Below are 14,803 nucleotides of genomic sequence, written 5' to 3' on the forward strand. Positions count from 1 at the left end.
CAAACTGAGTTTCTCCTTCCGTTTGGGGAGTGGAGGACAGCAGATGAGGAGGGCTGTCGAGTGTGTGTTCTTGTACCCCGATAGCACTGTTCAAAAAGACACTAGTCTACTCGGGTGGAGAACTTGGTCTAAGTTCGTGAAGCCCATCTCCTGGCCATTCTAGTCCTGTCTTCCGAGGGCCGTGGAGGAAGATGTCCTCACGTGAGCTCTGAAGTTGGACACACCTGGGTTTGAAGCTCCACTTCCTGCTGGGTGATGTCAGCCTCAGTGTCCCCAGCTGGGAAAGGGGCGGGTCAGGAGCGGCCCGGCGCGGGGTGGGCTCCCGCACGCACGCACGCGCGCGCCGCGTCGGCCGCCGCCCCCGCTAGGGCGCTGAGGATGCCCGCGCTCGTCCTCGGCGTCGCGCCCGGCCTCCTCGGGGAGCCGCGCGGGTTGGGCGCGCTCCCAGGCGCATTCCTGGCCGGGCAGCCCCTCCTCCTCGGCCGTGGCCAAGGGGCTGGCGCCTCCCCGCCTCGCCGCGATTGTCTCGTGCGGGCGGCTGCGGACGCTCCTGGCCGCTGCGGCTGCAGGTCGGCGCGTGGCGCACCTGGACCCGGGACTGCGCCTCCCGAGCGCGGCGGGCCCGGCTGCGCTCCGGGGTTCCCGCCTCCCTCCCTGCCCGAGCCGCTCGGGGCCGCGCGGAGCCCCGCTCCCCGCAGGGGCGGCTGCAGCATCGGCTTGGGACAACCTCGGCAGGGAAGGCAGACAAAGTTATTTCCCCTTCCCAAGCAGAAAGGTTCCGATTGGCAAGATGGTGCCCAACTGTCCCCGCGCGCTCTTCCTCCTGCTGCTTTTCCTCGCCTGCCCCGAATCGCGGGCTTCCCAGGTCAGTGTCCCTCCCGCCCGTCCCCTGTCCCGCTTGCAGGGGAGGCCACGCCAAGGCCGGAGGACCTGGGCTCGCCACATTCCACCGGAATGCTTGGGCTGGGGGCTTGGAGCGAGGCTGGAGCTGGGGTTCAGTTTTCAGAGGGAAGCGTGAGATCCCCCCCATCTGTCATCGGATGCATCGCGGGCCGGGCGTCTGGGAGAACCCGGGCTGGTCTAGCCGAGCAGTTTGCGCGAAAGCCTCGGTCCGCTGGGGGGGGGGGAGGGAGAGAGAGGGCGCCGCGTGAGAACCGTGCGTTGCAGAAAGATTGCCCTGAGAGTTGAGACATGGTCTTCCTCAGGTCTCCAGAAGAGCTCCCTGCTCACCCAATTAGGGTAGAGGTTGTCTCCTCCCCTACAACTTCCAACATTTAAGTTTCTAACTGAAATATCATTCTCACCACCACCAACTTTTAAATTTATTTATTTAATTTATTTTTGGCTGCGTTGGGTCTTCGTTGCTGCGCAACTGGGCTTTCTCTAGTTGTGGAGAGCGGGGGCTACTGTTCGTTGCGGTGCGCGGGCTTCTCATTGCGATGGCTTCTCTTGTTGTGGAGCACGGGCTCTAGGCGCACGGGCTTCAGTAGCTGCGGCGGTGGGCTCAGTAGTTGTGGCTCACGGGCTTAGTTGCTCCCGCGGCATGTGGGATCGTCCCGGACCAGAGCTCGAACCCGTGTCCCCTGCATTGGCAGGCGGATTCTTAACCACTGCGCCACCAGGGAAGCCCCACCACCAACTCTTAAAGGCTCAGAACTTGCTTAGCAGTTCGCCGCGTTTCCCAGGCAGAGACAGGTGGGAGGTTTCTGAAGCAGCCTCACCTGAGCCCAGGGGCCTTAGATTTGGGACTGCATTTCTTTCCCACACTTGCAGGCAGCTTGCCGTTTAATTTTTCTCTCCCTGACGTTTGTGTCTGTTGGAGTCCCACTGGATTTATGTGCTTGACCAGATTCACTTTTACATTAAGCAATAAAAACTCATGGTTAAAATTAAGATTAGAATGCAGATAAAAATGCGTCTTCCAAAGGTGAGACTGGAATTGCTCAATTCAGAGCCAGCTATCACCAGACTGGCTCTGGAAAGTGGAGACCCCTCCCTCTGTGACGGCATGTCCCATGGGCTGTGGGGCAGCTACCCCAAGAATACCGTCCATTACAATAATAGTAACGGCAGCCGGAAAGAAAGCTCACTGAGTGATGAGTGCTGGATTCTCTGCTAAGCATCTTCCAGGCTCTTTATTCTCAGAGCAGTGCTGTGAGTCGGCAACTACTGTCATCCCCATCTTGCAGCTGAGACCCAGGGAGATTCTGACTTAATCAAGTTCACATGGCCAGGAAGGAGTGGAGTAAATTTAGTCTCTCTCCTTGGTCTCCAAGCCTTTTCCCTTCCCCACAGACTCTCTCTCACCCATGGACTGAATACCTGACAGGCATATCCGTGGCCACCTAGAAGCCCGCGGGGCACAGGAAGGGGTTCCAGGCAGGGAGTTCAGACCAAACAGGGGCCCGTGTGAGTGCAGCATGCCGTCAGTTGCCACTGCAAGGAAGTCACTCAGCCACCAGGCAGCAGAAGCCTGGTCTAGGGCCACAATCAACCCACCCGACAGAACAGTGGGGTGTCCCACCCACTTTGCAGATTACATAACAGAACCTGAGGCCCAGAGCTCAAGGCCAGAAGCACAGGTAGGTGCATCCCAAAGCCGGCTCCCCACCCAGGCCAGGAGAGGGGGCAGCGTGGGTAGGAAGTGCCAGAGGAAGCTGAGGGGCTCTGCACTGCCATTATCTGATCTCTGAAGGTTACCTGGAAAAGTGGTGACACCTTGGCAGTTCTCAGATGTTTGCAGCTGCTGTTCAAGCAGGGAAGTAAGCTCTCTCAGGCTCTGTTCCTGGGGGAGATCTGGGTCCCATCCCTGCCCTGCCACGTCCAGGCTTTCTCAAATTCCTTCTCCTCTAAACCTTGGTTTCTTTACCTGCGAGAGCACCTGCCTCACTGGGATCTGTGAAGGGGAAAGGGAGCAGAAGGGATTCTCCATAGAAGTTAGTTTAAAAATTCTAGTGAAACTGTCCTTCACCCCAAATCCTATGTAGTCGGGGGAATCTCACCCCTAATCCTTGTCTGACTTTTCAGCCCATCTGTCCTGGGTCACTTTGCAAGATTTCTCTGACCTGCTGTTGGAGAGCCAGTGGTCCTGGGGAAGGGGGGGAGGTTGAGCAATGTGGGGATCCCGTAAGTGGGGGCCCTTTCCAACACTACTGCCCACTCTGTGGCCTTCCCCCAGGAAGAGAAACAGCCTTGCTGGGGAGACAAGAAAGGGAGAACATTTAACACACCCCACGCCTCACCCTCTTCCTCCATGACGGCTCTTGGCCTCCTCGTTGCCTGTGGGGAGGGGGGGCTATGGTATTTCAGAACGTTTCCCCTTCTCCAAAACCTCTCCTTGTGATCACATGTCACAGGGTTCCAAATTCCACCATTAGAGATTCATTCTTTTGGTTGTCTACTCCCAGTTGATACATTGCTTTTTATAGTTCAATGGGAAAGAAATGTTTTTGGTGTACATTTCCATGATTTTAACCATAGAACTATGTTCTATATGTGGTACTCACCACCACAGTCAGGAGACAGAACAGTTCCACCACCCCAAAATGACATCATCATGCCCTATGTAGTCACACCCTCTGGCCACCCCAGCGCCTGGCAAAACTGATCCATTCTTCATCATTATAGTTTTGTCATCTTCACAGTGTCATATAAATGGAAGCAAAAAGTACATAGACTTTTGACTCTGACTTCTTTAACTTAGCATAAAGCATTTAAGATTCTTCCATGTCGTTCTGGGGATGCACAGTTCCTTCCTATTGCTGGGTAGTATTCGATTGTGTGGGCGTATCACAGCTTTTTTTAATCAATTCAGCCATTGAACTGAATGACACCCATGGTATCAGTTCCAGTTTTTGGTGATTATGACTAGAGCTGCCGTAAACATTCCCATACAGCTTTTTTTTTTTTTTTTTTTTTTGCGGTACGCGGGCCTCTCACCGTTGTGGCCTCTCCCGCTGTGGAGCACAGGCTCCGGACGCGCAGGCCCAGCGGCCACGGCTCACGGGCCCGGCCGCTCCGCGGCACGTGGGATCTTCCTGGACTGGGGCACGAACCCGTGTCCCCTGCATCGTCAGGCGGACTCTCAACCACTGCGCCACCAGGGAAGCCCATCCCATACAGCTTTTGTGTGAATGTAAACACTCATTTCTCTTGGGTAAATATCTAGGAGTGGGATTGCTGGGTTATATGGTAGTGTATCTTTAACTTTGTAAGAAGCAGCCAAACTGTATTCCATATCAGTTGTATCATTTTGCATTCCCACCAGCAATACATAAAAGACCCAGTTGCCCTGCATCCTCACCAGTACTTAATATTATCGGGTTTGTCTGTTTGTTTCCAAGTCACTCTAATAGGTATGGAATGGTATCTCATTGTGGTGTTAATTTCCATTTCTCTAATAACTGATAATATTGACATCTTTTCATGTGCTTATTTGCCATTTGAATAGTTTACTGGGTGAAGTGCCTGTTTAGGCCCTCTGCCCATTTTCCAAATGGGTGGTTTGTTTTCTTATTGTTAAGTTTTGAGTATTCTTTGTACATTCTAAATAGAAATCCTTTATCAGATAGGTGAGTTGCCAGTATTTTCTCCCTATCTGCAGCTTGTCTTTAAAAAAACTTTTTTTATTTTATATTGTAGTGTAGTTGATTTACATGTTGTGTTAGTTTCAGGTGTACAGCAAAGTGAGTTAGCTATACATATTCATATATCTATTCTTTTTCAGATTCTTTTCCCATATAGGTTATTACAGAGTATTGAGTATAGTTCCCTGTATTATACAGTAGATCCTTGTTGATTATATATTTTATATATAGTAGTGTGTATATGTTAATCACAAACTTGTAATTTATTCCTCTCCCCACCCCACCTTTCCACTTTGGTAACCATAAATTTGTTTTCTAAGCCTGTGAGTCTATTTCTGTTTTGTAAATAAGTTCATTTGTATCATTTTTTTTAGATTCCACATAAGTGATGTCATATGATATATGTCTTTCTCTGTCTGACTTACTTCACTCCGTATGATAATCTCCAGGTCCATCCATGTTGCTGCAAATGGCATTATGTCATTCACTGCAGCTTGTCTAAACAGTGTCTTTCCCAGAGCAAAGATTTTAAATGTTGATGAAGTCCAATTGATCGATTTTTTATTTTTATAGATCGTGGTTTTGGTGTCAGTCTAAGAACTCTTTGACCCCAGATCATGAAAATTTTCTTGTATGTTTTCTTCTAAAATTTTTGTAGTTTTGCATTTTTACATTTTGATCTGTAATTTATTTTGAGCTAATTTTTGTGTAAAGTTTGAGGTTTATGTTGAGATAAACACTTTGCATGTAGATATCCAGTTGCTCCAACAGCATTTGTTGAAAAGACTGTTGAATTTGCCATTGAATTGTCTTAGCAACTTTGTCAAAAATCAGTGCATCACATGGGTTTATTTCTGCCAGTAACACACTATCTTGATTACTGTAATTTTATTTAGTTATTTATTTATTTGGCCGCACTGGGTCTTCGTTGCACACAGGCTTTCTCTAGTTGTGGCGAGCGGGCATCTACTCTTTGTCGCTGTGCACGGGCTTCTCATTGCGGTGGCCTCTCGTTGCAGAGCATGAGCTCTAGGCGCACAGGCTTCAGGTAGCTGTGGTGCATGGGCTCAGTAGTTGTGGTTTGTGGGCTCTAGAGCGCAGACTCAGCAGTTGTGGCGCCCGGGCTTAGTTGCTCCAGAGGCGTGTGGGATCTTCCCAGACCAGGGATCCGAACCCGTGTCCCCTGCACTGGCAGGCGGATTCTTAACCACTGCACCACCAGGGAAGTCCCGTTACTGTAATTTTATATAAGACTTATTTTAAGACTTTATTATTATTTTTCAAAATTGTTTCAGTTATTATAGCTTTAATTTCCATTAAAATTTTAGAATCGGCTTGTCTCTATCCACAAAATTCCACTGGAATTTTGATTGGTACTACACTAAACCTACTGATCAATTAGGGGTGAACTGGCATCTTAACAATATTGAGTCTTCCAATCTGTGAAAACAATGTCTTTCCATTTATTTAGATCTCCCTTGATTTCCTTCATCAGCATTTTTTAGTTACCAACATAAACATGTTTTCTTAGATTTATATCTAAGTATTTCATTTTGGGAGCTATTTTAAGTGGTATTAGGTTTTAAATTTTTTCATTTCCAATGCTATATTCCTTGTATATGGAAATTCAGTGGGCTTTTCTGTGTTGACATGGTGTCCTGTGACTTTGTGGAACTCACTTATTAGTTATAGGGCATTTTTTGGGGTAGATTTTTTTACATAAACAATCATGTTATCTGTGAATAGGGGCAATTTTATTTCTTCCTTTCTAATCCATGCGCTATTTATTTATTTATTTAGTCTTACCACACTTACTAAAACTTCCAGTACTGTGTTGAGTAAGAGAGTGGACATTCTTGCCTTGTTCTAGAACTTGGGAAGAATGCATTCAGTTTTTTAATATTAAGTGGGATGCTAGGCTGTGGCTTTTTGCAGATGCCATTTGTCAGGTTAAGGTTCTCTTCTAGCCATAGTTTGATAGAGGATTCATTCTGAATGGATGTTGAATTTTATCACATGCTTTTTTCTGCTTCCATTGATTTGATCCTGTGGTTTTTCTTCAGTCATTAAAGTGGGTGACTTTGACTGAATTTTTTTTTTTTTTTTTTTTTTTTTTTTTTTTTTTTTTTTTTGCGTTACGCGGGCCTCTCACTGTTGTGGCCTCTCCCGTTGCGGAGCACAGGCTCCGGATGCGCAGGCGCAGCGGCCATGGCTCACGGGCCCAGCCGCTCCGCGGCATGTGGGATCTTCCCAGACCGGGGCACGAACCCGCGTCCCCTGCATCAGCAGGCGGATGGATTCTCAACCACTGCGCCACCAGGGAAGCCCTGACTGAATTTTTTAATGTATTTTTAATTTTTTTAAATTGAAGTACAGTTGATTTACAGTGCTGTGTGCTTGATTTTCTAATTTTGAAAGCAGCCTTGCATTCCCAGATAAACCCTAACTGATTATGGCATTGTATACATCGTCTATATTTCTGGATTCTACTTGCTAATGTTTTGTGAGAATTCTAGTATCTTGTTCATGAGGGATATTGGTGTATAGCAGGGGTCAGCAAACTATGCTCCATGAGCCACACCCAGTACACTGCTGGTCAAATCTGTGCACACCAATTACTTACATGTCATCCATACCTGCTTTTTGCACTGCAGCTGTGGAGGTGAGTAGTTGCAACAGAGACCCTACCGGCTGCAAAGATGAAAAATTTGACTCTCTGGCCCTCTTTCCACAGACACAGTTTGCTGTCCCTCATCTATGGATTTCTTCTACTGTCTTTACCTGGTTTTGTTACCAGGGTAATGCTGGCTTCCTAAAATGAGTTGTGAGATGTCCCCTTCTCTTCTGTTTTTCTGGAAGAAACTGTGTAGAGGTGGTGTCAGTTCCTCTTACAATGTTTGGTAGAATTGACCAATGAAACCATGTGGGCTTGGAGATTTCTTTTCTGGAAGGTTGTTTTGTTTGTTTGTTTTTTTCACACATCTGGGAGAGACACTTTTTTTGGGGGGGGGTAGGAGTTTATTAATTAATTAATTTCTTTTTGCTGTGTTGGGTCTTTGTTTCTGTGCGAGTGCTTTCTCTAGTTGTGGCAAGCGGGGGCCACTCTTCATCGCGGTGGGCGGGCCTCTCACTGTCACGGCCTCTCCCGTTGCGGAGCACAGGCTCCAGACGCGCAGGCTCAGTAGTTGTGGCTCAGGGGCCCAGTTGCTCCGCAGCATGTGGGATCCTCCCAGACCAGGGCTCGAACCCGTGTCCCCTGCATTGGCAGGCAGATTCTCAACCGCTGCGCCACCAGGGAAGCCCCTGGAAGGTTTTTAACTATGAATTCAATTTCTCTGACAGATACAGAACTACTTAGGGTAGGCTTTTTCCTTTGGGTGACTTTTGGTAGCTTGTGGCTTTCAATAACTTGTTCCACAGTCCTCTGTTTTTAAATGCCCTGGAAATTACTCCCCATTTCTAAACAATTGATCTCCTGTAACGACAGATGAGTATTTTGTTCCATTGTTCGCTGCAGAGCCAAATAGTCTACTATGATTAATTTCCTTTCTTGTGTAACTTTTTGGTTTTCCTCAAGATTTTTCTCTTTTGCCCGGTTCGTCCTCTACATAAGCACAGTTGTTTCCAATAATCTCTTTCCTAGTCCATATTCTGTCGGGCTGCTTTCCCCCTGGATCGCAGATCTGCTGACCTTCTCTGGGCTCATAGCCCTGTGGCTACCCAGGGACTTTGGCCTGAGCTGGAGTTTATGTTTTCTAGATCATATGTCTTCCTCTTTCTTGGCTTATTCCCTTGTTTTTTTGAACACATTCTCAGGAAAATGATGTTTTAATCCGCGATCCTTAGGCCTTCCCAAATCCCTTTCCTATTGTAGATGTTACCATTTTTCTACCCTGAAACTTTAAAGCAGCCGACGGTAGCACCATTATCCCCACGCTGTAGTCGGGGAGCCTGATATGCCTGAGGAAGTAGCAGCTGAATCGTCATATTGGGAGCAAACCCGGAGGAAGGAGTGAGAGGGGGGAAAACTCCCCCATCCAATGTCCCCCACTGACTGAGTCTGGAGGAAGGAGGTGGGGAGGGTTTGAGACCTGTTCCCTGGTCTGAGAACAAATGAGATGAAGAAGGGTGGAAAAATGAAAACCCAAGTATGTTCCTTCCCGGTGTAGTATGGTCAGCTTATCAATGTCAATGCTACTGCCACCTTCGATGGATTGGCTGGACTCCAGGTTGAGACGGATTGCTGTTTACTTCAGAACTCAGCCCAAAGGGATACCATGCTTGATTAAAGGTATCTGCCGTGCTCGCAGCACCAGGAGTATTTGCTACCCTGCAGCAGGGTTTTATACACCAGCGCCTGCATTTATAAGACTACATGGGGGTGAGCGGAAGCTACGGGGACATGTGAATCATCCCTTTTGAAAATGGGGCATTTCATAAAACAAATATTTGGTGACCGCCATGGCCCAGGCCGGGAACACAACAGACAAGGACCCTGCATTTGGTTTTGAAAGGGCTGCTCTAGATCTGGAGTTGGCCGATCAGGGTGGCAGTCTGAGCTGGGCTCAGCTGGACTGTTCTGCTCACTGGCTCCAGGCTCTGCTCTTCAGGTCTGGGCTCCTCTTCATCTGTGGACGGCTGCCAGGTTAGCTGAGGCTGCTTGGTCCAGGGTGGCTCAGCTCCACGCAACCTCTCATCCTCCAGCAGGCTAGCATGGGCTTTTCACGTGGTAGAAAGTCGTCAAGGGCCAGGACTTAGCAGAATGCCCAAGACTTCTTGAGATGCTGTTCTAAAATGAAGCTGGGGGCTTCCCTGGTGGCGCGGTGGTTGAGAGCCCGCCTGCCGATGCGGCGGACGCGGGTTCGTGCCCCGGTCCGGGAGGATCCCACGTGCCGCGGAGCGGCTGGGCCCGTGAGCCGTGGCCGCTGAGCCTGCGCGTCCGGAGCCTGTGCCCCGCAGCGGGAGAGCCCACGGCAGTGAGAGGCCCGCGTAAATAAATAAATAAATAAATAAATAAAAAATAAAATGAAGCTGGGATTTTGGCTTCCTCCAAGCGTGGCGAGGCCAACAGATCAGGAGACGCTGCCGGAAAAGATAGTGTGTTACAGTTCTCTCGAGGAGGGAGCATGTCATACCAAGTTGGGCTACAGAGAGAACGGCAGGCAGAGAGAGAGGGAGGGAAACTTCTGGAAAGCCTTTACTGGGGGTTTTGGGGGAAGAAATGGGTGAGACAGGTTAAGGGGACTAACCGGGTTCAGATTGGCTAGTTGGAATAATTGTAGCAGGATGGTGGTATAGGGATGCCCCTAGTTGTCTGACGCCGAACCCCAGGTTTGTTGGCGGGGACTGGGCGGGTGTTAGTGTCTCACAAGCTTCGGAGCCAGAGAAGCAGGCGGATGGGCTCTGGTTCCGTTGGTTTGCTACCAGAGGTGTGCTGGGCGTGGGCAGGGAGGGTGTTGTGTTGTTTGCTGCCTCTAGGAGATTGCAGGCCCTGCCACAGAGGGGCAGTCTGTGCCACTCAGCGTCGCCCCGGATGTCAAAACATCACATACAGAAACTAGACAATGTGGTTAATCCAGAGCCAGCCTTGGAACTGGTATATCGCTTCCAGTGCATTCTGTTGGCCAAAGCGAGTCACGAGACCCGCCCATATCCGGAGATGGGAAAACAGACCTCCCTCTGGATGCGAAGACTGGCAGAGCCTCCTTGCAGATGGTGTGGGTGTGGGGAGGAAGAGATTGCCATCCTGCAAGCCTTCTTCAGCAGTGATCCAGGGCTTTCCTCCCTGCAGAGACAGTGTTCAGATGAACGGGTGGGGTCAAGATGAGGATGGGTGACCGGGAGGCTGTCCTGGCATCTTCCACTTTCTCCAGCAGCCTCTACCTTTCCCTGGCACTTTCAGGAGGGGGACTCTTTCCAAGTCCTGTCAAGGACGGCCCTGATTACAGAGAAGAGTGGAGACCCCTTCGCTCCTTGGGGCAGTTTCTGGCCCCCGGGGGCGTTGGGCAGCGAGTGCTGAGGGTGTGGACTGGATGTGAACAGCCGGGGAAGAAGGCAGTGCCCTGGGTTCTCGGGTTGGCCTGGAGGCTTTCAGGCAGGAACCGATGCCCTCCCAGGCCTGCTCCCCCTGGAGGATTCCGTTTGACACTGGACTTGATTCCAGGCCGACCAAGCCAGAGGCCCGTGGAGCTGTTCACCCCACCGTTTGGGCACCGGCCCTCCCTGCACGCGCCCACCTCGACCTGCCTCCCAGCCAGCTGCCCCAGGAGGGGTGTCCATCCCCTGACTGTTGACAGAGGCCCGACGGTGCCCCGGATCTATAGGGGCAATGGTGGGCTGCCATGCTTCTACCAACTGTCCCAAGGCTTTTGCAGCCCTGGGGCCCTGGGGACAATGGGGCAGACTCCCTGAGTGGGTAGAACTTTCTATGTCCTCTCAAAGCCTCCACCTGAGTCTTCCCTGCTTCTCTGGAGTTGCCTGGAACCGAAAATAAGGATGTCACAGACATCTTCATTTAAGAAAACAATAGGCACCTACACTTTGACAGGACCCAAACCTGCCCATTTCAGTAAGTAAATCTCTATCTCGAGGAAGTAACCATTGATTTTCCCTGTATGCGGGAAAACGTGGCGGTCTGGGCGCCAGGCTCTCCAGAGGGAAGCAGCTTAAATGGGAAGCAAAGCCCAGGGAGCTCATCTTGGGGCTGGGTTTCCAGGTAAGACTGAGACGTGACAAAATTCACATCAAAGACTGGAGGGGTGGGGGTCGGATGGCAACTCCAGGGACTCAGGAGACCCTAGGCTGCCCCCTGACCTCACTGCTGTCATCTGGTTGGCTCCTGACTCAGACATTTCTCTTTATGCCGGGGATTAGGTTACCTCTAGACTCTCAACAGAAGCGGCGCACTGCCGGCCCAGGAGATGCCCTTCCCTCTCCTCCCCTAGGCTGGGTTTCCCGTCTCTGCAGGAGGGGTTGGGGTCTGTAGGCAAAAAAAGACAAAAAGAAAAGCTTCTTCCAGAGAAGCATCAGACGCCATCCCTCATTTACACTGTGCTGTGAAAAACATACAAACTTGTCAGTATCACCTCCCGGCGCCTTCTCTGATTGCGCAATTAAAGATTTTACCTTCCCAGAAGGAATCTAACTAGTAAGGTAATGTGCTCATTCTACAACTATGTCCCGAGAGCCTTTCCTGCCAGGTGATTTTCTGGGTCTGGCAAGGCAGCAGGGCCCGAGGCAGTGTAGCAAGTGGAGAAGACCCTGAGTGCCTGGTCTGTGTTCTGGCTCCCATGCTTCCCGGCTGAGTGACGGGGGGCAAGTTCCTGCCTCTTGTGAGTCAGCCTCCTCCTCTGAGATGCCTGTCTCATGGGGTGGTAGGAAGGAGAAAATGAGTGACATTCAAAGAACAGGTCCAAAATAAGGGCTCAGTACGTGTCAGGGGAGAGAGCGATGAGGTGGACACAGACCCTGTTGTCACGCGTCTCACCAAGCAGGTAGAGAAAAACAAGACAAACCTGAAAGTATCCGGAGGCAGACCATGGAAATGGGGTGTTGTGTTGGAGGGTGGCCAGGAGGCTGCTCTATACTCAGTAGGCGGGGAAAGGCTCTTTGAGAAGGGGGCTTCTAAGTGAAAATGGAAAGACAGGAGCCTGGCTTTCAAGGACCAGGGGCAGAATCTGGGCAGAGGAAACAGCCAGTGCAAAGGCCCTGAGGTAGAAGTAAGCTTGCTGAGGTGTGTGGAGAAACACAGAGGAGGTCTGAATATTGGGACACAGAAGGTGCCTGATCTGGACACAGTTGGAGGTGGCAGGGCTTGATCACATACGGCTCTGTAAGCAGAATAATGCCCTCCGCCCAAAGATATCTATGTGCTTATCCCAGAAACCTGAGAATCTTACCCTGATTTTAGCCCAGTGAGTCCTGTGTCGGGGTTCTGACCTCTGTCTTTTGGGAGGTTTAGATTGCAGGAGGGCCCGGGAGACGCAGGGAAAGCAGGTGGGACACAGGTGCAGGTGCAGGACAGGATAGTTTCTGTCGCACCGTTGCCTGCTCACGGAGAAACGCTTGGGATTTTTCGCTAGCAAAGGTAGGAAGATCTGAAAGTGCACCGCGTATGTCATTCAGACTTGACAACCATCCAGGTGAGTTACTTTAAGAATAAGGACTCCAAGGCTCCACCTCTCACCCATGGCCACGCCTACCGCACTCACCTCATCAGTCCCCTTCCTTCTGCCCACGCTGCCGGCCAGGACCAGGCCCCTCAGCGCCCTCCACCTCCTTGGCGTCAGCCCCAGGAGACCCGGTCAGATCCAGATGTTCGCTTTCACAAGTCGCAGAAATCTTGGATCATGTGTGAATGTGCACACACGTGGGCTGACGTTCCCTGAAGGGTCCGTGCGTGTGTGTTGCAGGGGACAGTGGGGGGACTGAGAGGGTCAGCTAGCAAACTGGGGCCTCTGAGCCCCTCGTCCTGGTTCCCTCGGGCTGAAGAGAGAAGAAGAATGTACTTTCCCAGTGGGTGGACTGGGCACAATGTGACTGGTAAGGTAGCCTCTCCATTGACCAACCGGATGCCCTGAGCCTCAGTTTCTCTAGCTGTGAAATGGGGAAAACCATGCCTGCCTAGGGGGGCTGCAAGGAGGACTAAATGAGATAATGATGGCTCCATTTCTTATGTCAGTGCCTGGCACGAAGTAGGATGCTTAGTGAATATTTGTGGAATAATGAATAAATGAATGAATTGTGGAATCATTCTGTTGTACATGTGAAACTAACAGAACGTTGTATGTCAATTATACCGCAATAAAAAATGTAATATAAAAAAGAAGAAAAACAAAAAATGAGTAAGTGAGGAGAAGATGCAATATACTAAGTTTCTTTTTCCTCTTCTTTTCCTCTCTTTTTCTCAACTTCCTCTCTCCTTCTCTACTCATACTGGGTCAAGTCCCAAAAGGAAGTAAGCAAAACATGCCCCATTTCTGCAGCCAGGAGGTCCTCAAGTTATGGAGAGAGGTGAGGGGAAGGCCCAGTACCAGGGGGCTCCACAGGGGATTGTGACTGGTTTTTTTTTTGTGTGTGTGTGTGTGTGTGTGTATGAGTATATGTGTATATGTGTATGTGGTGTATATATTTGTATTGTATATGTGTATATATGTGTATGTGGTATGTGTGTGTATGGTGTATATGTATGTGTGTATATGTGTGTGTATGTATATGTGTATTGTGTATGTGGTATGTGTGTGGTGTATATGTATGTGTGTATATGTGTGTGTATTGTGTATGTGTGTATACGTGTATGTGGTGTGTGTATATATATGTGTGTATGTGGTATATGTGTATTGTGTGTATGTGGTATGTGTGTATATGTGTGTATGTATATGTGGTTTGTGTATGTGTGTATATGTGTGTATGTATATGTGGTTTGTGTATGTGTGTATACGTGCATATGGTATGTGTACGTATGTGTGTGTATGTGGTATGTGTATTGTGTGTGTATACATGTATGTGGTATGTGTGTGTTTGTGTATATGTATGTGTGTATGTATATGTGGTATGTGTATACGTGTAGTGTGTGTGTGTGTGTGTGTGAACGGAGCTCCCCACTGGGCTGGGCGTTAGGGGAGATATTTGCTGGAGGTAAAGTGATGCAGTTAAAGGCACAACCAAGTCTGCCGGTGAACGTGGCCACTGGAAGCTTGCCTGGGCGGCAAGCAGGTGAAAGAATATGGTGGATTTGGGGAGGGAGATGAGGGAGGCTGCCCTGGGCTCACGCTTACATCTGCCTTCGCTCCTCATCCGTCTGTTTTGTTGGTTCGCTCAGATGAGCGTCTCGCGTGCACTGTCCTCAGTGGTGAGGATTCCACGTTGTCTGTAACTTGTTCTCTGCCCTCAGGCATGCAGAGGGGCCAGGAGAGGGATGACCCGAGTTGGCTGTCAAGGGGGTGCTAGGAAAGGAGAGGAGTCGGGAGATGGACAGAGAAGGGCTCCTGGGGGGTCTCCATGGACCCCTCTCTGAAGTTTCACATCAGGGTCTGGAGGAGGCGTGCTGGGATTTCAATCCTGGGTGCGTCACCACGGCCAAGTGACTACTTAGCTTCCTTGCCTGTAAAGTGGGTGTAATCATGGTGTCCATATCCCGGGGCTGCCGTGAGCATCTGACGAGTTCGCTTGTGTGCGGTGTGGTGGCAGTGCTGCCTCTTGGCTCCTACCGTTGTCAT

The 14,803-nt window shown here is 50.0% G+C and overlaps 1 protein-coding gene across 1 annotated transcript in view; it reads left to right on the plus strand.

Annotated features, from left to right (window-relative positions):
• Nucleotides 1-372: 372 nt before the first annotated feature.
• The window catches only part of FBLN7 (fibulin 7), a 50,547-nt gene continuing 36,116 nt past the window's right edge, over nucleotides 373-14,803 (plus strand). Inside the window, 2 exon segments of the mRNA XM_059079097.2 lie at nucleotides 373-735; nucleotides 737-865. Of these exon segments, the coding sequence (XP_058935080.1) occupies nucleotides 379-735; nucleotides 737-865 (486 nt within the window). The 5' untranslated portion in view covers nucleotides 373-378.

Source organism: Kogia breviceps, chromosome 11 (genome assembly GCF_026419965.1).
Source record: "Kogia breviceps isolate mKogBre1 chromosome 11, mKogBre1 haplotype 1, whole genome shotgun sequence".
Classification (NCBI taxonomy): domain Eukaryota; kingdom Metazoa; phylum Chordata; class Mammalia; order Artiodactyla; family Physeteridae; genus Kogia; species Kogia breviceps.